At 43.5% G+C, this 25,642-nt stretch overlaps 1 protein-coding gene across 3 annotated transcripts; it reads right to left on the bottom strand.

The window, feature by feature from the left end:
* Positions 1 to 9,984: 9,984 nt before the first annotated feature.
* csf2rb (colony stimulating factor 2 receptor subunit beta) lies at positions 9,985 to 25,556 on the bottom strand. Of its 3 annotated transcripts, XM_014192659.3 has the most exons (14): positions 24,930 to 25,556; positions 24,005 to 24,138; positions 23,592 to 23,721; positions 23,322 to 23,482; positions 22,969 to 23,123; positions 17,694 to 17,838; positions 17,219 to 17,354; positions 16,877 to 17,031; positions 16,353 to 16,480; positions 15,931 to 16,114; positions 15,013 to 15,109; positions 14,251 to 14,320; positions 13,456 to 13,565; positions 9,985 to 13,315 (listed from the first exon to the last, which is right to left on the bottom strand). In XM_014192659.3, the coding sequence occupies exons 2-14, from the start codon at positions 24,105 to 24,107 to the stop codon at positions 12,547 to 12,549; spliced, it is 2,343 nt and encodes a 780-aa protein (XP_014048134.1). In that variant the 5' UTR covers positions 24,108 to 24,138; positions 24,930 to 25,556; the 3' UTR covers positions 9,985 to 12,546. The 3 variants fall into 3 exon arrangements, with proteins under 3 accessions (XP_014048134.1, XP_014048131.1, XP_014048130.1); XM_014192656.3 differs by lacking the exon at positions 24,930 to 25,556 and having other exon boundaries at positions 13,456 to 13,562; positions 24,005 to 24,732; XM_014192655.3 differs by lacking the exon at positions 24,930 to 25,556 and having other exon boundaries at positions 24,005 to 24,731.
* Positions 25,557 to 25,642: the final 86 nt, after the last annotated feature.

The raw sequence follows: 25,642 nt of genomic DNA, 5'->3' as shown, positions 1-25,642 counted from the left end.
AAGGCGGTAAAAAGCTGAATCGTGGCTTTGCAGGCTCTGGCTGAAACAAAGTAGCGCGTTTGGGTAGTGGCTGGTTACAGTACTGTGAGACTCAGGCTCGTGCCCGCGTCGACCGAAAGGTTTGTTTTCATTCCTCTGTTTAGCTAAAAGGAGATTCCCGGTCGGAATATTATCGCTTTTTTACGAGAAAAATGGCATAAAAATGGATTTTAAACAGCGGTTGACATGCTTCGAAGTACGATAATGGAATATTTAGATTTTTTTTGTCACGAATTGCGCCATGCGCACGACCCTGATTTACCATTTCAGATAGTGTCTGGGACGCACGAACAAAACGCCGCTATTCGGATATAACGATGGATTATTTTGGACCAAACCAACATTTGTTATTGAAGTAGCAGTCCTGGGAGTGCATTCTGACGAAGACAACAAAAGGTAATCAAACTTTTATAATAGTAAACCTGATATTGGTGAGTGCTAAACTTGCCGGGTGTCTAAATAGCTAGCCCGTGATGCCTGGGCTATGTACTTAGAATATTGCAAAATGTGCTTTCACCAAAAAGCTATTTTAAAATCGGACATATCGAGTGCATAGAGGAGTTCTGTATCTATAATTCTTAAAATAATTGTTATGCTTTTTGTGAACGTTTATCGTGAGTAATTTAGTAAATTCTTAGTGAATTCGCCGGAAGTTTGCGGGGGGTATGCTAGTTCTGAACGTCACATGCTAATGTAAAAAGCTGGTTTTTGATATAAATATGAACTTGATTGAACAAAACATGCATGTATTGTATAACATAATGTCCTAGGGTTGTCATCTGATGAAGATCATCAAAGGTTCGTGCTGCATTTAGCTGTCTTCTGGGTTTTTGTGACATTATATGCTAGCTTGAAAAATGGGTGTCTGATTATTTCTGGCTTGGTACTCTGCTGACATAATCTAATGTTTTGCTTTCTTTGTAAAGCCTTTTTGAAATCGGACAGTGTGGTTAGATAAAGGAGAGTCTTATCTTTAAAATGCTGTGAAATAGTCATATGTTTGAAAAATTGAAGTTTTTGTATTTTTGAGGAATTTGTAATTCGCGCCACGCCCTATCATTGGATATTGGAGCTGGTGTTCCGCTAGCGGAACGTCTAGATGTAAGTTAACATCCTTATCATTTATCGCCCTCCAGGTTCCCTTGGAGAGTTCATCAATGAGCTTGACGCCTTGATAAGTTCCTTTCCTGAGGATGGCTCACCTCTCACAGTTCTGGGTGACTTTAACCTCCCCACGTCTACCTTTGACTCATTCCTCTCTGCCTCCTTCTTTCCACTCCTCTCCTCTTTTGACCTCACCCTCTCACCTTCCCCCCCTACTCACAAGGCAGGCAATACGCTTGACCTCATCTTTACTAGATGCTGTTCTTCCACTAATCTCATTGCAACTCCCCTCCAAGTCTCCGACCACTACTTTGTATCCTTTTCCCTCTTGCTCTCATCCAACACTTCTCACTCTGCCCCTACTCGGATGGTATTGCGCCGTCCCAACCTTCGCTCTCTCTCTCCCGCTACTCTCTCCTCTTCCATCCTATCATCTCTTCCCTCTGCTCAAACCTTCTCCAACCTATCTCCTGATTCTGCCTCCTCAACCCTCCTCTCCTCCCTCTCTGCATCCTTTGATTTCCTCTGTCCCCTATCCTCCAGGCCGGCTCGGTCCTCCCCTCCTGCTCCGTGGCTTGACGACTCACTGCGAGCTCACAGAACAGGGCTCCGGGCAGCCGAGCGGAAATGGAGGAAAACTCGCCTCCCTGCGGACCTGGCATCCTTTCACTCCCTCCTCTCTACATTTTCCTCTTCTGTCTCTGCTGCTAAAGCCACTTTCTACCACTCTAAACTCCAAGCATCTGCCTCTAACCCTAGGAAGCTCTTTGCTACCTTCTCCTCCCTCCTGAATCCTCCTCCCCCCCCCCCCCCCTCCTCCCTCTCTGCGGATGACTTCATCAACCATTTTGAAAAGAAGGTTGACGACATCCGATCCTCGTTTGCTAAGTCAAACGACACCGCTGGTCCTGCTCACACTGCCCTACCCTGTGCTTTGACCTCTTTCTCCCCTCTCTCTCCAGATGAAATCTCGCGTCTTGTGACGGCCTGCCGCCCAACAACCTGCCCACTTGACCCTATCCCCTCCTCTCTTCTCCAGACCATTTCCGGAGACCTTCTCCCTTACCTCACCTCGCTCATCAACTCATCCTTGACCGCTGGCTACGTCCCTTCCGTCTTCAAGAGAGCGAGAGTTGCACCCCTTCTGAAAAAACCTACACTCGATCCCTCCGATGTCAACAACTACAGACCAGTATCCCTTCTTTCCCTTCTCTCCAAAACTCTTGAACGTGCCGTCCTTGGCCAGCTCTCTTGCTATCTCTCTCAGAATGACCTTCTTGATCCTAATCAGTCAGGTTTCAAGACTGGGCATTCAACTGAGACTGCTCTTCTCTGTGTCACGGAGGCTCTCCGCACTGCTAAAGCTAACTCTCTCTCCTCTGCTCTCATCCTTCTAGACCTATCTGCTGCCTTTGATACTGTGAACCATCAGATCCTCCTCTCCACCCTCTCCGAGCTGGGCATCTCCGGCGCGGCCCACGCTTGGATTGCGTCCTACCTGACAGGTCGCTCCTACCAGGTGGCGTGGCGAGAATCTGTCTCCGCACCACGTGCTCTCACCACTGGTGTCCCCCAGGGCTCTGTTCTAGGCCCTCTCCTATTCTCGCTATACACCAAGTCACTTGGCTCTGTCATATCCTCACATGGTCTCTCATATCATTGCTATGCAGATGACACACAATTAATCTTCTCCTTTCCCCCTTCTGACAACCAGGTGGCGAATCGCATCTCTGCATGTCTGGCAGACATATCAGTGTGGATGACGGATCACCACCTCAAGCTGAACCTCGGCAAGACGGAGCTGCTCTTCCTCCCGGGGAAGGACTGCCCGTTCCATGATCTCGCCATCACGGTTGACAACTCCCTTGTATCCTCCTCCCAGAGTGCTAAGAGCCTCGGCGTAACCCTGGACAACACCCTGTCGTTCTCCACTAACATCAAGGCGGTGACCCGATCCTGTAGGTTCATGCTCTACAACATTCGCAGAGTACGACCCTGCCTCACACAGGAAGCGGCGCAGGTCCTAATCCAGGCACTTGTCATCTCCCGTCTGGATTACTGCAACTCGTTGTTGGCTGGGCTCCCTGCCTGTGCCATTAAACCCCTACAACTCATCCAGAACACCGCAGCGCGTCTGGTGTTCAACCTTCCCAAGTTCTCTCACGTCACCCCGCTCCTCTGCTCTCTCCACTGGCTTCCAGTCGAAGATCGCATCCGCTACAAGACCATGGTGCTTGCCTATGGAGCTGTGAGGGGAACGGCACTCCGTACCTTCAGGCTCTGATCAGGCCCTACACCCAAACAATTGCACTGCGTTCATCCACCTCTGGCCTGCTCGCCTCCCTACCTCTGAGGAAGCACAGTTCCCGCTCAGCCCAGTCAAAACTGTTCGCTGCTCTGGCACCCCAATGGTGGAACAAGCTCCCTCACGACGCCAGGACAGCGGAGTCAATCACCACCTTCCGGAGACACCTGAAACCCCACATCTTTAAGGAATACCTGGGATAGGATAAAGTAATCCTTCTAATCCCCCCTAAAAAGCCTTCCCTGTAGCTCAGTTGGTAGAGCATGGTGTTTGCAACACCAGGGTTGTGGGTTCGATTCCCACGGGGGGCCAGCACAGAAAAAAAAAAAAGAAAAAAAAAGAAAATGTATGAAATTGTATGAAATGTATGTATTCACTACTGTAAGTCGCTCTGGATAAGAGCGTCTGCTAAATGACTAAAAAATGTAAAATGTAAAAGATTTGATGCACTATTGTAACGTGGTTGTTCCACTGGATATTATAAGGTGAATGCACCAATTTGTAAGTCGCTCTGGATAAGAGCGTCTGCTAAATGACTTAAATGAAATGAAAGCATTCATGCAAGTAGAAAAACATGTTGACTCACCCTACTTGTTGAGAAACGCCAATGCCATAGTCCTCTCTTTCATGTTGACGCATTAACATCTGCTAACCATGTGTATGTGACCAATAAAGTTTCATTTTATTTGAAACGGTGTATCACTGTCACACAGTACACACTTTTATTTTTTGATGTCCTAGGCTACCTGGCTAAAATGCTATCTCGCTAGCCTAGCTTCGTGGGCAACGTTAGCTAGTTAACATTACCCTTCTACATCTCGCTACAGTACATATTGCACTTCCATCCTCTCATGCCAGGGGCACAACAATGTTTGAATTAATGTTTTGATCAAAATCACCATTACAATCATTGGCCAGTACTGAGAAATAAGTAAAACCACAAGTTCAAATCCTTATCTCCATCCATGTTTAATTTAGGAAAGTTTTTCTGTCAATGATATATGCTCTCAATGGGATTTCATAGGAGTGATGGCAAATCTAAGCTGGCTTCCCTTGACACTTTTTTTTGTTCGCCTGGACCATTCACAGTCTTGCTCGCTCCTTTTAGCTCAACGCTGATTGGATATTTTTTTATACTTTTTTGTCAAGGGAGGCCAGATGCTCTCTGGCTTCCCTTGGCTTTAATGCTACGGGCGGCAACAATGTCATACTTGTTTGGACCAGACAGAATCAGATAGATGGCCTACAGGTAAAGAGACAGAGGGGTGCTGTTTCGCTTCGCGGATACGTTCTCCTGTGACATAAACAATTATGAAACACAGAGCGATGAAACATAAATTATTTCATTTATTAAAAAAAATGTGTTGGCAAATTTTTTGGGGAAGCCTGGCTTCCCTTGACATACATGAATACACGCCACAGCCTGACGCATGAAAGAAGTGACGACGGGCTGTAATAAATGCCGACAGACAATTTGTTCGTTGGACATTGAGATCTTTTTGTGTTGGTAAAATGTATTATGCGGGAAGTTGCGCTGGAAACACCTTATGAGCAAATATTGATATAAATACTATATCGATGAAAGCTAAACTTGGAGTCATGGGATGATATGTTGTGTGGTCCTCCCACCACGACTTGGGGACCCATGCAGTTTATTGGGCTACAGATGAAATAAATTGGTGAAAGTGCACGTGATGAGCTTGATGCTCCTTTCCAATAAATATCGAAGGTCTTATTCTGGTAACATGATGATCGATGTGGCTGCCGTTTGACAAATAAAAATAATATCGCTCACCAGTTTTTGTGTCGAAACCATCAGTAGAGTTGAAAATGTGATGGGAACCATTTAACTTGCATTTTTCATTTGGTACATGAATTTAACCACAAATCTTATTTTTACGTGAACTACTTTTATCTGCAATAAGTCAGTTTGATGGAAACATCTCTGGTGGGAAAATTAGCATATTATTTTATCCAGATTTGAGAATATTTGCATGAAAATCTGTCACAAATTGGACAGAAACCTAGCTTATAAGTGCGGCCAAAATGGCACCCTATTCCTACAGTGCTCAATTTTGATGTTCTGGAAACTACTGGATGTAGCCCTCATCTCTGCTCCACTTTTTCAGGTTTTCTGGAATGGTGCCAAGAAAACCAAAAAAGTACAGCACTGCTGAGGCCCTTTGCTCCTTTAGGAAAAAGTCAAGTCATGTGCTAACTTTATTGGTTTGCCCCGAATCCAGGCATGATATAAGGTTTCATGGGTAGAATCAAGATCCATAGGTCAAAAACTTCCCAAAGAGCAAGGTTCTGGCTGCTGAGGAGAGGACAGTGATAATAATAATGGCTGGAATGGAGTGAATGGATGATAACTATGTGTTTGATACCATTCCATTCACTGCATTCGGGCCATTATTATGATCCTGTCACAGGTGTCAAAATGAGTAGACCAAGGTGCAGCGTGGAATATGTAATTTTAACTACATAAAATGACATGTGATCACACAAGATCACACGTGGTCACTTGTGGAACTCATTCGGGACACCACAAAGAGTCAGTTGTTTAGTCCAGATGTTGTTGTTTAGTTGTCAAATGTTGTTGTAGTGGTTGAGAAGGGCCAGTTAATGGAACATAAAAATGATATTTTATGATTTTTATTATTATTTTATTATTTCTGCTGCACAAAATGTTAAACATGGCAATGTTGTTCCCATGTTCTCAATAAGCCTTTCAATATTTCGTTGCATGTCATGATTTATGCATTTTTTAAATTCCACCCCCTGTTACAACTGACCTGGGAGGTGATGTAAATTGTAACATTTTACTCCTTGTATTTGAGAGAAAGTCACCACTTGTCTGTTTGATTTAGAGAGAAAATACCTATACCCATTTGTAGCAGACAGATAGATGGAAGCCGTTCCTACCACAATTTGAATGTAGCAGCTCCAAAAATATCTGGGAAAATGGCAAAAATGCTAAAAGTGTTACAACCATCCCCAGTCTCCCCTACGTTATGAACGCTTTGCCAGCACAGAGTAAATGTTCATCTTTGGCACACTATACTGTATATGCCCTGTTGGATCATCTGGTGCCCTTAGCACAAAGTTAACTATTTGTCTGTTCTATTAATTTATGAAATATTTAATCTAATATTCATTTTATATTATGCTTTACATGAGATATGATAAGCAGTTTGATATATGAAAAGGTATACCAACTTTTTCCTTATTTAATGAATTTTGTGCTATAGGCCTATTTCTAGGCGATCATACAATTAGATTATGTTCCTATAGTCAGAGGTTAATGTATACTTTTATTATTATTTAAGAATAAAATGACTATGGCTTTGGATATGACCTATATGTCACATACAGTGCATTTGGAAAGTATCCAGACCCCTTGACTTTTTCCACATTTTGTTACGTTACAGCCTTATTCTAAAATTGATTAAATAAATAAAATCCCCATCAATCTACACACAATACCCCATAATAACAAAGTGAAAACTGTTTTATAGAAACTTTTGCTAATTTATAAAAACCTAAAACAGAAATATCTTATTTACATAAGTATTCAGACCCTTTGCTATGCGACTTCAAATTGAGCTCAGGTGCATCCTGCTTCCATTGATCACCCTTGAGATGTTTCTACAACATGATTGTTGTCCACCTGTGGTAAATTCAATTGATTGGACATGAGTTAGAAAAGCACAAACCTGTCTATATACGTTCCCACAGTTGACAATGCATGTTAGAGCAAAAACCAAGCAATGAGTTCGAAGGAATTGTCCATTGTCGAGGCACAGATCTTCGGAAGGGTACCAAAAAATGTCTGCAGCATTGAAGGTCCCCAAGAACACAGTGGCCTCCAACATTCTTAGAAGGAAGAAGTTTGGAACCACCAAGACTCTTCCTAGAACTGGCCGCCCAGCCAAACTGAGCAATTGGCGAAGAAGGGCCTTGGTCAGGGAGATGACCAAGAACCCGATGGTTACTCTGACAGAGCTCTAGAGTTCCTCTGTGGAGATGGGAGAACCTTCCAGAAGGACAACCATCTCTGCTGCACTCCACCAATCAGGGATTTATGCTAAAGTGGTCAGACGGAAGCCACTCCTCAGTAAAAGGCACGACAGTCTGCTTGGAGTTTGCCAAAAGGCACCTAAAGGACTCTCAGACCATTAGAAACAAGATTATCTGGTTTGATGAAACCAATATTGAAGTCTTTAGCCTGAATGCCAAGTGTCACATGTGGAGGAAACCTGGCACCCTCCCTACGGTGAAGCATGGTGGTGGCAGCATCTTGCTGTGGGGATGTTTTCCAGCGACAGGGACTGCGAGACTAGTCAGGATGGAGGTAAAGATGAAAGGAGCAAAGTACAGAGAGATCCTAGATGAAAAACCTGCTCCAGAGCACTCAGGACCTTATACTGGGGCAAAGGTCCACCTTCCAATAGGACAACAATCCTAAGCACAGAGCTAAGACAATGCAGGAGTGGCTTCGGAACAAGTCTCTGAATGTCCTTGAGTGACCCAGCCAGAGGCTGGACTTGAACCCGATCGAACGTCTCTGGAGAGACCTGAAAATAGTTGTCAACGATGCTCTCCATCCAACCTGACAGAGCTTGAGAGGATCTGCAGAGAAGAATGGGAGAAACTCAACAAATACAGGTATGGCAAGCTTGTAGCATCATACCAAAGAAGACTCGAGGCTGTAATCACTGCCAAAGGTGCTTCAACAAAGTACTGAGTAAATGGTCTGAATACTTATGTAAATTCTTGCTTTGTCATTATGGGGTATTGTGTGTAGATTAATGAGGGGTAAAAAAACAATTTAATCAATTTTAGAATAAGGCTGTAATGTAACAAAATGTGGAAAAAGTCAAGGGGTCTGAATACTTTCTTCATGCACTGTATAGGCCTACATATACGCTACAGACCAGTGGAGGCTGCTGAGGGGAGGACGGATCTGTCACGCCCTGACCTGAGAGAGAGGGTTTGTTTCTCTATGTGGTTAGGTCAGGGTGTGGGGTGGGGTGGGCATTCTATGTGTTGTATTTCTTTGTGTTGGGCCGAGTATGGTTTCTAACCAGAGGCAGCTGTCTATCGTTGTCTCTGATTAGGAACCATACTTAGGCAGCCTGTTTTTCATTTGGGTTTTGTGGGTAGTTGTTTTCCGTTTAGTTGTAAGTACCTGACGGAACTGTCTGCTGTCATTTTTGTTTAATTTGTAAAGTGTTCATTCTTTCATTAAACCACAAGATGAACATATTCCATGCTGCACCTTGGTCTACTCATTTTTACGCCCATGACAGAACTACCCACCACAAAAAGACCAAGCAGCGTGCACTCTCCAGGAGGAGGAGCGGGACCAAGCAGTATGGCTCAGAGGAGTGGACCTGGGAGGAGATCCTAGATGGGGCAGGACCCTAGACAAGGCCTGGGGAGTATCGCCGTCCACAATGGGAGATAGAGGCAGGGAAGGCGGAACGGCGATACTGGGAGGAACGGCTAGGCAAGCAACAGGAGGCCGAGAGGCAGCACCAAAACAATTTTTTTGGGGGGTTGGGGGCACATGGGTAGATTGGCGAAGGCGAGGTTAAGACCTGAGCCAACTCCCCGTGCTTACCGTGGGGAGCGAGTGACCGAGCAAGCACCGTGTTATGCGGTGATACGCACTGTGTCGCCAGTGCGTACTCACAGCCCGGTGCGCTTGGTGCAAGCTCCTCACCGTTGCCGTGCTAGAGTTGGCCGGCAGCCAGGGAGAAGTGCACCAGTTCAACGTATCTGGTCTCCAGTGCGTCTCTTCGGCCCAGGTTATCCTGCACCTGCTCTACGCACGGTACCTCTCATTCACCAGCACAGTCCAGTTCGTCCTGTACCAGCGCTCCGCCCTTGCCGGGCTATAGTCAACATCAAGCCAGGACGGGTTGTGCCAGCCCTAAGCGCCAGACCTCCAGTGTGCCTCCAAGGCCCAGTGTACCATGTGCCTGCTCCGCGCACTCTCCCTCCAGTGCGCCACCATAGCCCAATACGTCCTGTGCCTGCTCCTCGCACTCTTCCTCCAGTACGCCTCCATAGCCCAGTATGGCCGGTGCCTGCTTTGAGCACGCGGTCCTCAAGCGACGCTCCCTAGTCCGACAGTCCCTGTCGCTGGTCATTTTACAGTAGTTAAGGCTGGATAGTGAATAGTGAGGCATTTGTGACTCAAACTTCCCTACATAGTGAATAGGGAGGCATTTGGGACTCAAACTTCCCTACATAGTGAATAGAGAGGCATTTGGGACTCATTCTTCCCTACATAGTGAATAGGGAAGCATTTGCGACTCATTCTTCCCTACATAGTGAATAGGGAGGCATTTGGGACTCAAACCTCTTCTGATGTGTAACAAGGGGGATGGGATTTACATGTATCTCTTCCTGGGGTCGATAGTACGCCACATTTTCCATGTACGCGAGGGGAGGTCCTCGGGACTAATCTAAAACATACAGGTTCTCTAACATCAGGGAGTGGAGCATGGGAATAATAGGAAGAGGTATAGCGAACAACATTCATTTATTTTACAGCAAACAAAACAATATTTTCATCTTCATCTCCAGGCATACATGTTCCTTGGAAGCTCTAGCTCATACTGATTCCATATCACAGGACATAAACAAACTTTAGTTGACATACAAATCCACAATTACATTCGATATATGCCTGAGCTATGGCATAACACAGATCAGATCAATTACTCGTGGTCACAGAACATGCTGCACAATACTCTCAGGAGGGCATGCCATAGGTGAAGGAGAGCGGGTCAAATTGGCATATGGGTATTCTTGCCATAAACACAAGATCCCCGGATATGCTTCAGAATTTGGACTAACCCAGTGTCACCACTCCCATCCTCCCTGCACATGCCAACCTTCTCATGGTAATGCCAATCTGTAGAACAACAAGAACAACCAGGTTAAATACTGAAGGCCACACCCTTAATTACAATCTCACACGCCTGGCACTGACAGAGGCACAAGGCTGCATTCACCAACTTAACAGTTCCACCCTGTTACATCTTTCCCCTCTATTTTTGAAATGTGTTCTCACATTTAACCAAGAAAGCAAAAATCTTGCCACGCAGAACATTAAAACATGTGGGCCCCTCAGGGGTGCGTGCTTAGTCCCCTCTTGTACTCCCTGTTCACCTGCGACTGCTTGGCTGCCCACAACTCCAACACCATCATTAAGGTTGCTGAGACCACCTACAGAGAGGAGGTCAGTGACCTGGTAGTGTGGTGCCAGGACAACAACCTCTCCCTCAGTTGGTAGAGCATGGTGTTTGCAACGCCAGGGTTGTGGGTTCGATTCCCACGGGGGACCAGTACGGAGAAAAAAAATTATGAAATGTATGCATTCACTACTGTAAGTCGCTCTGGATAAGAGTGTCTGCTAAATGACAAAAATGTGAAATGTGAACATCAGCAAGACAAAGGAGCTGATCGTGGACTACAGGAAATGGAGAGCTGAGCACGCTCCTACCACATTGATGGGCTGTTGTGGTGCAGGATGAAAGATTCAAGTTCCTTAGTTCCACATCACTAACAAATAAACATGATCCACACATACCTACACATTTGTGATGAAGGTACGACAATGCCTCTTCCCCCTCAGGAGGCTGATAATATTTAGCATGGGCCCTTAGATCCTCAAAAAGTTCTACAGCTGCACCATTAAAGGCATCTTGACTCGCTGCATCACTGCTTGGTTTGGCATCTGACTGCAAGGCGCTACAGAGAGTAGTGCGTATGCCCCTGCCATGCAGGACCTCTATACCAGGCGGTGTCAGAGGAAAACATTTGTCAAATACTCCATCCACCCAAGTCACAGACTGTTCTCTCTGCTACGACGCGGTACCGATACTCCATGTCTGGAACCAACAGGACCCTGAACAGCTTCTACCGCCAAGCCATAAGACTGCTAAATAGTTAATTAAATAGATACCCAGACTATCTGCATTGACTCTCTTTGCACTAACTCTTTTGACTCATCACATACGCTGCTGCTACTGTTTATTATCTATCCTGTTGCCTAGTCACTTTACCCCTACCTATATGTACATATCTACCTCAATTATCTCGTATCCCTACACATCTACTCAGTACTGGTACGCTGTGTATATAACCAAGTTATCATTACTCATTGTGGATTTATTCCTTGTGTTATTGTTTTTTTCTATATTTTTCTCTCTGCATTGTTGGGAAGGGCCCATAATTAAGCATTTCACCTTAAGTCTACACCAGTTGTTTACAAAGCTTGTGACGAATGACATTTGACCAGGAGACCGTCATCACCATTCTGCATTCTGTAACACAGCACTTTGCGGCCCGCGGGCTGACCCCTGCTGTAGAACGACATGAACAGCCACTGGCACTGACAGAGGCATAAGGCTGCGTTCACATACTCAACAGTGCCACCCTGTTACACATGTACCATCCATGTGATGTGGTGGAAACCTGGGAATCTGGCCCTCAGTCACCTTACCACCCAGAGAGGAATGCTTCTGTGTTTGTAGTTAGTCCTTACAGTAGAATCCATGGGGGCGGCAGCGTAGCCTAGTGGTTAGAGCATTGGACTAGTAACCGAAAGGTTGCAAGATTGAATCCCCGAGCTGACAAGGTACAAATCCGACGTTTTGCAGTTAACCCACTGTTCCTAGGCTGTCATTGAAAATAAGAATTTGTTTTTAACTGACTTGCCTAGTTAAATAAAGGTCAAATAAATAAATAGGCCACCTCTGTGAGTTCAACAGATACACAGTAAGTACAGTGCTGCCATCTGCTGGGCATTGTGCGTAATCAAGGGAGGCTCTAACAGTTCTCCTTCCCAGGAATAGAAGTGTTTCTCAATCTCAACCCAGTCTTCAGTGACCACAAATCAGTAGTTTTACACATGTGGTCCATTCCAACACTAACACACCTGAATAAACTAGTCCAACTAATAATCAAGCTCTGTGATTAGATGAGACAGGTGTGTTAGTGTTAGAATGGATAAAAAATTGAGAACAGTGACGTATAGTGGCCCTCATGTTGTCCAGCATTAGATGGGGTTAGCTAGTTAGCTAAGTGGCTAGCTGGGACAGTCTGACATAGGGATCCTCCTTGCACTGCTCCTCCTGCCTCATCTCCCTCCTACAGGCCTGCTGCTCTTGACTGCCCCCTTTAGGTGGTCCAGAAGACTGCACATTGCCCCAGCCCCCAAGCGCCTGTAGGGCCGGGAGGAAGCAGTACCCAGAGGTGTGTAGGGTAGGGCCCACTGGGGTCAAGGTGAGGGGGGTGGTTGTGGTGGTGGGCGGTGTGTACGCTGGAGGAGGGTTTTCATTCTCACTGGGTGGTGAGCAGGTGGGCATAGAGCTAGGTCCGGGTGGGAGGAGCTCTGACTTGGGCCATGCCATGATGTCGTTGTTGCCGTTGTTGTTACCAGTGTTCTTACTGTTGTCCGCTACTACAGCGCTCATAACACCATCAGACACTCCCTCTGTTGATCTGGACAGGCCAGCACAGGCCTGAGGCATCACCACGTAGCTCTCACTCGACTCCAAGTGGGATGGGGCAGACCTCTCCGAGGAGGACGGAGAAGTGGGTTTAGAGTTAGAGAGAGTGTTGTCGGACTCCTCACAGGGCGGCGGTGAACTGTTGCCACAGAAGATGTAAGGGCCACTGAAGCTGAAGCCGGATGAGTCTAGAGCAGGAGGGCCAGATCTGTCCACAGACAGCAAATGGAGGGAGGAAGAGTTTGGGTCATACTTCTTCCACCCCTCCTTGGTAATGGAATGGAACAGTCCATTGGCCTTTACATCTGGGTTCAACCACAATGGACTATCTGAAGAGCTGCAACACAACATAGTGAGGTAAGGGTTAGGATTGAGGCTAGGGTTAGGGTTGAGCCAGGTCACCATGTGTACGAGTTATCTTTTATAAGTGTTGGATAGTGTAGGTTAAATAAGTATAAAGATATGAGCTAGTTTTACCAGCTTGAGCAGAGACTGTTATCCTCCCTGCTCTCCAGTGTCTGTACTCTGCAGATGTAGGTCTTCTCACTTCTCTCACTCTCATGGAATAACAACCTATCAGGAGACTTCTGGGAAAGAGAGGACATACCATTATCTGTGAGTGATGAACTATGAAAGATAGATACATGCAGGCACGTGCACAGATAGGGGTCTACCTTTACTCTCCCACCTGCCCCTTTGCCCTCCCACTCCCCTTTGCCCTCCCACTCGCCCTTTTGGGTGGTGGTATATTTTTTGCGTACAGTTCAGTTTTTGTCGTTGTTGTTCTGAACCCATTGCCCCCAAGTCGTCATGACATTGTCAAGTTCACAAACTAGCAGATTTACGTCAATCAACATTAATGATTAGCTGATAGCCGACCCTCTTTTCCCGATGTCAATCATGTCTTTTGGAGGCACTGTAACTAGCTTGCTTACAATCTTGTGAGTGTGTTGTTGCAGAACTAAATAGGCCAACGCTAAAGCATGTTTAAATGTTCGCTACAGAGGCAGTTAGTATGTTATGAATTTCGAGATATGAATTGCCATTTTTTTCATTTTGAGCACCTGCCCGCTAAAAGGTCAGTGCACAGCCCTGGATACACACAATGTAATTTATAGTGGTTATGAAAAATGATCTTTGTGCACAGTCTAGATGATTTGTATTATTATTGAGTGCAGTTGTCATATATTCAATAGCTGAATAGTCCACAGCGAGATGCTTTGTGAATAATGCTGGATGAATACTCAGCCATTCAGATGTATTCAGACTTACCTTAATGACCTCTCCCAGTACCTTGCTCTTGAGGGGCGACGGGACAGACACCTCCCACAGGACTACCCTCCTACAGACAGAAAACGAATGAATGAATCAATGGATGGATGAATGAATAGAATGACAGGTAACTGCCAAAATAAAGGAAACACCAACATAACTTTGGCATAGATTCGACAAGTTTCTGGAATTCTATTGGAGGGATGCGATGCCATTCTTCCGTGAGAAATTACATAATTTGATGTTTTGTTGATGGTGGTGGAAACCGTTGTCTCAGGCGCCACCCCAGAATCTCCCATAAGTGTTCAATTGGGTTGGGATCTGGTGACTGAGAAGGCCATGGCATGTGGTTTATATGGTTTTCATGCTCATCAACCCATTCAGTGACCACTCGTGCCCTGTGGATAGGGCCATTGTCATCCTATTGTGTTCCCATAGCCATGGTAGCCAAAATAATGGCCTGCAGAGCATTTCTATACATGACCCTAAGCATGATGGGATGTTAATTGCTTAGTTAACTCAGGAACCACACCTGTATGGAAGCACCGGCTTTAACACTAGTAATAACACAAGGGCATCTACTTGGTAAATATTTTATTTTTCTTGAACTGCACTGTTGGTTAAGGGCTTGTAAGTAAGCATTTCACGGTAAAGTCTACACTTATTGTATTTGGTCCATGTGACAAATAAAGTTTGATTTGAAGGGGCGAATTAAAATGGTAGAAATACAATAGAAACATTTGGAGAAGTCTGAGTAATCACCTGTGACAGGCTGGTATGGTAACATAGAGAGCGATGAAGACAATGGCCACCAGTATACCGATGAAGACGTAGAGGAAGGTGGTGATGGACCAGGAAGCTACCAGGAGACATGGGACAAAAGATGCATATGTAAGAGTGGAAAATGTAGTTGATGATCATCAATGAGTAATTGATTAGTAGTGTCTGGATATTCCTGTCTGTCATGTGAATTGATTGAGATGGTGGTTGCTTCAAGAGAACAAAGTCACATTTGATCAGCTCCTGTATGCTGCCTTCATCAAGTCTAGTCTTAATTTCTTATTATTTCACTCTCCGAACCCTCCAAACGGTGTTCAACACATTTCAATATTATTTTCTCCTTTTTTATTTTCTCATTTTTCACATCAAAGCAAATATCGTGGCTTCACATAAGACTAACACATGGAAACAAAAAAAACACTATTTAATACATAATGAAAGTCTTTACATTTGTTTTTGAAAACATTATTCAAGGGATATGAACTTTGGTGCTTTTTCATTCAGCATCTCATGAATATATAATCACATTATAGTTTTTAGAGCTCCGCTATTTTGACTCGCATGGCTGGCACGACTAGATGAATTGTAAATAATAAAATATGGTTCACATCCCCCCATTTGTACTTGTTTCCGTGCAGACTGGTTATCTCTGATGATAAAATATGTTTTCAGAGTTATTTGAAAAAAAAAAAATAGAATTAGCTTGATCCAAGTTTGTGCTCTTGCCAACTCCATTGCTGTCATTGTCAAGCCATATACAGCAATTGACATGACAATGAGTGACAAGGAGTTGGCATAATAGCAAAAACAGACTCTCTCAGGCTAGAATAGAATACAACAATAGATTAGAATACTATTAAAAACATCCTTCAACCAGGAGATACTATCTAGGTCCATTACCTGGTTGTGTGGTCCACTCCACTGGGTCGGTCCATTCTGAGGGGAGTCCGTCAAAAGTATCACCATTTCCCGGGACCACCAGGGCTCTCACCTTAACCAGGTAGCACTCAGAGGGGCGCAGGGACACCCCCAGGATGGAGAGCGAGTGGGACCCCTGGGAGACATTGAGGAACGTAGTATCCTCCTGAAAAAGAGAAGGTTGGACAGAACCAAGTGAGACACAGTAGAATTATCAGTCATTGTCAAATGATCTATTCATGAGATGCTTAAAAAAGCAACAGTCTATCTCGCTTGATAAGCGTTCTTTAGCTGATGAACTAGAGATGATCAAATGTAATAGTGAAAATGAAAAGACATTGCTTTTGGATCATCCCGCATCCTGTGAAAGTATAGCACAAAAATAGATAACATACTTCTCCTACCTGAGTCTCATTACTCCAGTAGTGCACCTGATAGGTCAGATCAACCTTAGATTCTGGCTGATTCCATTTTAGAATCCAGTTCCCATCTCTCTCTTCTACCTGCACTTTGAGTGGACGGTTTGGACGAACTGTGTGGAGAGAGACATCAAGAGTCAGACATCAAGAATCTTTAAAGAGATTCAACGGGATCTTAAGCACTTATGAATGTATTTATTTTTTTGCAGGACGTAACATATCGTATGAAATGGATGACGTTGTACACAGTTGTGCACAATTTCCCGAGTCCCATTTTGGCTCATGAGCACTAATTTCTAAACTACTGGCTAAAATTATACAAAACCTTCTAGAAAATAATGCCTGTAATACCACAATATAAACTCCAGGTGGCAGCACTGATACACAATCACTGAGGCAGTATATTTTCTGAATTGCATCAAAACAAATATCATCATAAATTGAGTCTCAGCTATGAGATTTTATTCTTCCCCAAATATCACCCCTGTCTCGGTGTGAAAGGGACTCACTGTTTTTGTGTGTCTTAAACTTTTTGCTGTTGCGTGTGGGTACGAGCTCCACCTCTAGCTGCTCTAAGTCTTGGACATGGAAGGAGCAGATGTATTTGAGCATTGGACCCCTGGATGGAGTGCTGACCATGGTGTTATCACAGCATTTCTGGGCTCTGGAGAGATGGCGAAAGGAAGAGAGAAATGGATGGCTGGATGGAGAAGCGGGAGGACAATGAAAGAGAGTAGTCATCTATGAGACTGAAGCGTAGTCAACTGTTCTGTCTCATCCATGGGCACACACACATGAACACATGCAGCGCGCACACACACACAAAGGCATACACACAGATCTTAACTCACGGTGCAGCGTGGTTGTGTTTGCAGGACAGATGGAAGGTAAGGAACTGAGCCAGGTCTCTCTTCACCTCCCAGCTGCATGTCACCGCAGTCTCATTATCCAACACACACTGCGCATTGGAGGGGCCTGGCACAGGGTCTGAGTGAGGGAGGGAAGGGAGGTGAGGGAGGGAGGGAACAGGAGGACAGGAGGAAGAGAGAGACAGAAAGAGAGGGAGAGAGAGAGAAGGGGAATTAGGGAGGACGGGAGTGAACAAAAGGAAAGAAGACATTGATGCACGACTGAGCAATGCTAACATGACGCGATCACAACTCCCTGACACCTCCACGTAAATCACATGCCATCGCAAGTCGCTCATTACAATTTCATTACAAACTCATTACAATCCTATGAAACTAATACATTTCATTGTATGACATTACATTATGGAGGATGGAGGATGGAGTATGTTTATGTATATGTAGGGTTTCCACTCACCCTCCTCAGTCAACCAGGTCACTAGGGGGCTCCACTCGCTCCACAGTCCCGTCTTCCCCCTTGCCCTCACCTTGGCTTCATACTGGAAGCCGGGCACCTGAGCTTCAGCCTTCACACTCAGCTGGGTGTCCTGAACCTCCACTGCCTGCACAGAGAGAAACAGACAAAGAATATGGAGTCCCAAATGGCATAGTGCCCCACAAGGCTCTGGTCTAAAGTTGTGTACTATAAAGGCAATAGGATGCCATTTGGTACGCACATTATATGTGCATCTCAATTTACTAAAGTGGCTCTCCATTGGGCACAGACATCAATTCAACATCTATTCCACGTTGGTTCAAAATAATTTCATTGAAATAACATGGAAACAGCGTTGATTCAACCAGTGTGTCCTCAGTGGGTTCCTTTCTTTGTTTTCTTCCCTTCATCTGCACTAGTGTGAAGGACCTGGTCTGGACAGGTGAAAGTAGACTTCCTGAAAGAATCTTTCAACTGCTTCCACCTATCCTGTGGCTTCAAATTAGTGCAGATGAAAGGGTAGAAACCACTTCAGACTATTGAGACAGATCAAATTGCATATTCCCATCAACCTGTTTGGGATCGAACTGTTGGGATGCATGCAGCATGGACGTTTAACCTGTAAAACGTGGAGAATTATCATTCACGATTGACAGTGATGATGGCCTGATTTATAATAAGGTAGGCCTAACTTGGTGTTTTAGGATTTTCTGAATGAAAGGTTTCATGTTGGTACCAACTTTCATTCAGAAATGGCTTAATAAGTGATAAAATGGTGCTCTGGTAGGCTACCTAAAACAATAGCACTGGTTATAATAAATGTAAAGCAATTTCCATGTGTGGTCAACTGATCAATCCAGCACTGTTTTGATTGGGACAGCTTGGGAACTCGTCTTGATAAATCAATCAATGTCCAATTTTTGTTTTCACTGAAACTCTGTTTGGATGTTAGGTTACAATTATGCTGGGTAATGTTAGCTACGTTTAGTTGAGTGCTCATGATCATTCATCTAGCAGTTAAAAGCAACGCAGATGTTCTCTACACACACACATTAGGCCTATATAGCCTACCTGTTGAGCTTCCCTGATGTTTTCCTGAACTTTCCAATACTTTTCTGATGCATTTCAGTCCCTTAGCCTACTGATGTGAATACACATTGTACACTTTTCCCATAGACTATTTAAGCAATTTGACATGTTTTTTTTGTTATTGTTTAAATGTTTTAATAACAATATATTTAATAACAATATAGCTGAAACCACTATTGGCTTCATTGATTTACTGAATTTATTCTCTTGTAATTTTAGGCTAGGCTATTTGCTGCTTGATTATTTAAAATATTATTGTAACAGTAGGCCTACCTATACAATAACCTCATATGGGGTTATTGACCACAATCCATTTAATTAATAATAAGAAGTGTTGATTATTTGGCCTTGGGGGGAGCATAGCGCATGGAAGAAACCATAGCGCTGCAGGAAGGGGTGCTGGAAGTGCTGCAGATAAATTGAATTAAATTTGACAAATTATATAATTACTCCTGTCTCTATAAAAATACAACAAATCATTGAAAATACTACCCCAGCATAACTTAGACACAGAGGATCAATAGCTTATTTAAAATAATTGCTGTAGATTGTGTTTTGTCACATTGTGAGCGATTACGGCAAATATAAAACAGCTGATTGTTGAGTTGTGGCTGTCAATGAACAGCAGGCAGCAGCTAGAAGGTATTTCGCAATATTTCAAAATACACTTGCGAAACAATTATGTTTAAATTGGTGAGTAAACACTGGAAAGTTGATGGACTATAATTTCCTCCTCATATTGTAGACCTAAGATCTGAGTATCCACTCTTTTCATTGGCCTATCCTCTTGTTGCATTTAAGACAAGGGTTGTTTGTTTTAGCAGCTTGACATTTAGATAATTTGTGTGGTATAAAAATATATTATTGTAATGTCTCCAGTCATGTAAAATGATGTAGAATTACAGGAAATGATTTTAGAAAAGGCCCCTTTTTTCTCACCCACAAACCCCTCAGCCCCTGATCTTCAGGACTGAGCCCCCAAATGTTATGAAACTCTGGTGACACCACTGGGCAGGAAGCAAAGAGGTAGTGATGAATGATTTTAAAGAAGTGATTCATGATTTTGTCACCGAGCAAAACTACCCTAAACTTGTGCTTGTTTCGTGGGGGATATCTCATGCCATGATGAAAAACCATGAGAGTTAGCATGTCTTTTTACAAGAGGGTCAGAAAACATAAGCAATATGTTTACTAACACTCTTAGAAAAAAAGGTGGTATCTAGAACCTAAACGGGTTATTTGGCTGTTCCCAAGGAGAACCCTTTGAAGAACACTTTTTGGTTCCAGGTAGAACCCTATTGGGTTCCACGTAGACCCTTTCCCGTGGAGGGTTCTACATGGAACCCAAAAGAGTTCTAACTGGAACCATAAAGGGTTCTCCTATGAGGACAATCGAAGAACCCTTTTGGAACACATTTTTCTAAGAGTGTATACTGTATTTATGAAGATTCAGAAGCACATGTCTTAGATGAATAGCAGTCTTTAAAAGAACATTGTATGTAACCTGGTCCCAGATTTGTTTGCGCTTTTGCCTGCTGTCCTTGACAATGAGTAACAGGGAGTTGGCAATACACTGAGTGCACAATTATTAGGCAAGTGAGTATTCTGATCTTATCATTGTTTCTATTCACATTTTCGAACTCCAAACCATATAAACTTGAATGCTTATTGGATTTAATCATTTTCAGGTGATATGTATTTGTGTAATGAGGGAGGGTGTGGTGAAAGTGAATAACACCTTATATCAAGGTGTGCATAATTATTAGGCAAATGAAAGTGACTCTTGATGGACCAAATGGATGAGCCCGTGGCTGGATCAGTAATGGACACAGGGCACCACTTTGAGTCAGGTGCCAGCAAGGTGAAGGAGGTGTACTGGTATGAGCTGCTATCATTGAGGATGAAGTAGTTGGACCTTTTCGGGTTGAAGATGGACTGGAACTCAACTCCCAAACCTACTGCCAGTTTCTGGAAGATTCTTTCGTCAAACAGCCTCATTACAGGAAGAAGTCCTCAGCATTCTAGAAGGCCATGATCTTTATGCAGGAGAATGCTCCATCACATGCATCCAAGTACTCTACTGCTTGGCTAGCCAGCAAGGGCCTCAAAGATGCCTGAATAATGACCTGGCCCCAGGGGCGAAAATCTGATATCAACTTTGGAGGGGACAATTACATGAAATTTTCTCAAGAGCAATTCCTGAGGGGGACACCAAAAGTAGTGCTGTAACACATAGCCTACATTGTAATATGGTAAATGTATATTGAGGAACCAAAGAAATAAGGTGTTTGCCGTACTCCTAACTACCGGTACCCAAAACGACACAACTAATCACAACAGCAATACCATTGCCTTTAACAAATCTTAGTTCAGTCACCAGTTTAAGTTGAGAGTGGGGGTATCCATGGCATTTTCCAATTATGTTCCTATTTTACAAGTAAAAAAAATTGAGAACCTTTCATAATGTTGCCAAACAAAGACTCAACAAACTTACCTGAGACTCCCTGTCTCTGCCAGTCTGTCCCTGCATATCTGTCCCCAACTCTGCTGTCTGTGTGCCATCTGTTGCCTGCTCTGCCTAATGACATCACTGTGAAACATTTCCATTAGAATTTCATTTCTTTCTTATGAACATTTTATCAACTAGTCTTTGAGATATTAGGCTACTAGGGTTCTTACTTTGCGTTTTGGTGTACTGAAAAATACTCTGATGTCCGTCTTTTATTTTTCTGCCATTTTTCTACCTGGCTGGCTGGCTACACACACACACAGTGTGTAGGTTATTTACAGTAGGAGATGGGCTTCTATCATCTTATCTTTTATCATTCTATTTGGGCTTCGATCTAAAAGGTAGCTAGCAAATGTGAAACGGATTAAAATGACAAGAGTTGACAGCTGTATGAGTTCACCATTTACACAACATATGCTGCAACCTTTTGTAATTTTAATAGTTTGTTTCATATTGGCTGGCTTCCAACAATAGCTGAATTTGCAAAGCTAGCGAGCACCAATTCCGTTTCAGTGGTGTTTGCTATAATCTTTGCTACCCGGGTTAAATAAAGGTGAAATAAAATAAATAAATAAAAGTTCCCTTGCGACAATTTAGCTTTTGCAACGAGACCATTAAATATATTTAAGACAATGGTAGAAGAGAGTGTAGTTCTGTTCAGTTTGGACTTCAGTTTATCGCTAACCTTATCACAGGGACTTTGAAGCACTAACTTACCTCACCTGCATGCTGATCTTGGAATAAATTGACGATAGCAAAGATTCCATCTTTGACGAGGCCACATAAATGGAATAATTACTAGCTAGCTTAATAGTTAATATTTGCCCGCTAGCTCTGCATATTCAGCTAGTGTGTGTGCGCGATTGACTGGATTAACCTCACGTCAGTTACGTTCATTGAGTGCCTTTCAGACAGTGGATACCACCCCTCTGTTACCTTGCCAACTAAGGAACTGGCAGTCGCAATCTTTTGAAACTTAAAAACGCGCTATTAAGTGTCTATAATCAGCACAATTGCTTTCATTGCATATTATTAATATTATTTAAATTACATAGTTATGTTTCAGTGATATATTGGGGGGGACAAATCATATTTTTCCCAGGATGGGGGGGGTCGTGTCCCCCCCGTCCCCCCCAGAATTTCCGCCCCTGCCTGGCCCCCTTCCTCACCTGACTTAAATCCTATTGAGAACTTGTAGGAGAAATTGATCGTGACTCCATGGATGGAAGGCTCATGGCAGTTATTGAAAATATGGGTGGCTATATTGGTCACTGAGTATTTTTGAAAGGCCAAAAATGTTATATAATTGTCATTTTGTGTTACTTATCTGTTACACTTACTCTAAAAATTTAGAATAAACAAGTGAGTTGAGAGAAATAATTTTTATAATTTAGTTGCCTAATAATTGTGCACACTAATAGTTGCCTAATAATTGTGCACACTTATATATTTCCCTGAGAAAGACAAAACTCACTTTTCCTTTGTTAAACGTTCAGGTTTGAGGTTCAATAACATTTTGGATTGACTGAGAGCATTGTGTTTGTTCAACAATAAAATGAATGCAGAGGAATACAATTTGCCTAATAATTGTGCACGCAGTGTATATAGCACAAACAAGGTATGGCACTCAAGCTAATTGTTTGTTACTCCAGTACATACTGTCCAGTCATCGTGGTTAGACCTCCTGTAGTTGACCTGGTAGTTGAGAATGGGGGTCAGGAGGGACGTTGGGGGGTAGGGGCTTTTCCAGCTGAGCAAACGGCCCCCTCTCTCTACAGGCTTCTGTGATAGGTGGACTGGTGTACGCACCCTCACTGTAATACACACATGCACACACTGTCAAAAACAAATCAACACATACATGACTAGACAAATACAGATATAGGACCCTATATATTTTGACTGAATTTGGTCATCTGCTAGCTAACTTGTAACTAAAATGAAACATGTAAATGTAAAATAATTGAGAACCAATGACTTATGACAGGGGGTCCTGCAATGTTACAACTCACCATTCTTAGACAGAAGCAGGGCAGGGGGACAGGAGGTATTGAAGAAGAAGACATGGTTGGTATTGATGCCAAAGTAACCAGTGTTGTACTGACACTGGGCAGTGAGCTTGATGCTGTTGGGATTCAGTACTGGCTGACCATAGGGTTTACACAAGGACTCACTAGAGGGTCGGCGAAAGAGGGAGACATGAGTTCATTGAGTACATTGTTTTTCGGTGTCCCTCCCTCCCTCTCTCTGTCCTCTCATCACCCCATCAGCTCTATCCTTACCGGTTCTCAGTGCTGTCCCAGTAGTACAGGGCTAACGGTTGTGAGGACGGGTGTGGACTCTCCTCCCAGCTACAGCGGACGTAGGAGCTGTAGTCATTGTAGCACCGCAGGGACTCAAGCACAGGGGACACTATGGAGAGAGGGAGTGGGAAGAAGGATATAGACAATATAATTACAACACATTGTGCTGTATGATGTAGTGTACACTTCTCTCTATAGGGTAGAAAATATGATCTACAATCACTTCTGGAAAAAAATACATTTCCAAGTGGGTGGTGACAGTGTTGTGCTAGTGTCTGTATCTTAATAAGACTTTCTATAATGTCCACAGTTAAACGTTTAACCATATGTCTAAATTATACATTTTGTTGTCATCGATATCTGCTAAAAAGATTCTTAGACTTAGACCCTACCATGATATTGTTTGTTGTCCTGGATTGCGCAGCGTTCTTGTCCGTTATAGCAAAGGACCAGGAGAGGGAGAAGTGATCCACAAGACATCCAGAAGAGGAGCATGTTTCCCGGGGTGCGCAGGAGGACAGGTCCCCTGGAGCAGAAGAACATGGGTAAGGGTCAGCAGGTGGGTCTCAGTAATTAACCTTCTAGATCTAGACCATCTAGGGCCCGCATTATGTGGACTGACTGCTATATCTGTCAGGGTTCAGAGAAAAATGGCTCAGATACAAAAAGTCTCACTCACTCTCTCTCTCTCTCTCTCTCTCTCTCTCATGAACGTGTACACACACACACGCAAATATCACAATTCTCGGAAAAAATGACATCATTACCACTCACTTCCCTTACAGTATATTCTTCACTGAGTGACTCTGATGTTCCTCCCACCATCCGCTGTAACCACACATCCGTTCTTCTCACCCTTGTTTGCTTGCTCTGTCTTTATATGTTCCAAATGGCACCCTATTCCCTATATATAGTGCACACTACCCTATGGGACCTAGTCAATAGTATTGCACTTTATATTATGCTGGCATTTTGGATGTAGCCTCTGTTTCTTTTGATTGTGGTACTCTCTTCACTGTAATGTCCTTCTATCAGGCACATACATTTTGGACTAGAAGCATGAACAAAAAAAGTGGCAGACAGTTGTGACTGTAGTGGCGTTGAGAAATCCCCATCAGATACTGTGTGTTTGTGTGTGTGTGTGTGTGTGTGTGTGTGTGTGTGTGTGTGTGTCTGTCTGTGTCTGTGCGTGCGTTTCTAAATAAGCATTCTAAGAATACGTTGTGGGATAGAGGTTAAAATACAAAGAGATGGTAAGAATCCCCCAAAATTAACACTTGTATGTAAGCTTATTTATACTATTTAAGTTGTTCTCACCTAGTCTCCGATTCAATGTTCAGTGAATTCTGTAGTTCTATTTCCAAGAAGTTATGGTGTGCGAAGAAACGTCAAGACTCATGCCAAATGTGTTCGGTCTGTAGCCTCAACTTTATCTGCTTCCTCTTTTCATGTGGCTGTTATCCATGTGGTCAAAAATGACACTTAATCAACATTCAGCTCCATCACAGTGTGATCAGTACGCTCTCAGTGAGCACAAAACATTGAAAAAACACTTTTCAACCAAAAATACATATTTTCAACATATTTTCAACCAAAAAAGGTATTTTTTCTACATTTTCAACATAATTTCACATATTGAGCTCATAGGGATATAGTATGGAATGAAATGCTGCCCTGAGGGTAGTATAAGTAGCCTAGTATGTATAGTATGCATAAATTATGAATATCACTTTCACACAATTTATCTAAAATAACTTATTCCTTTTCTGTCATCTTATAATTGTCTTGCTGTTACACAAGAGTGAGCTTCTAGCCCAGGCCTTTTATGAGTGATGGGGATTTCCAGTGAGGTGCTACTGAACAGTGTGAAGATTGATCAGTGAAGTTTCTTAGTTGGTTCAGGCAGTGTCACGTCAGTACAGTAATTAGCTTTGTCCCAAATGGCACCCTATTCCCTATATAGTACACTACTTTTGACCAGAACCCTATGGTCCCTGGTCAAAAGTAGTGCATTAAATAGGGAATAGGGT

This window comes from Salmo salar, chromosome 03 (assembly GCF_965601325.2).
Source record: "Salmo salar chromosome 03, fSalSal1, whole genome shotgun sequence".
Taxonomy (NCBI): domain Eukaryota; kingdom Metazoa; phylum Chordata; class Actinopteri; order Salmoniformes; family Salmonidae; genus Salmo; species Salmo salar.
The sequence above is the reverse complement of the archived record's forward strand: the minus strand, read 5'-3'. Positions and strand labels throughout refer to the sequence as shown.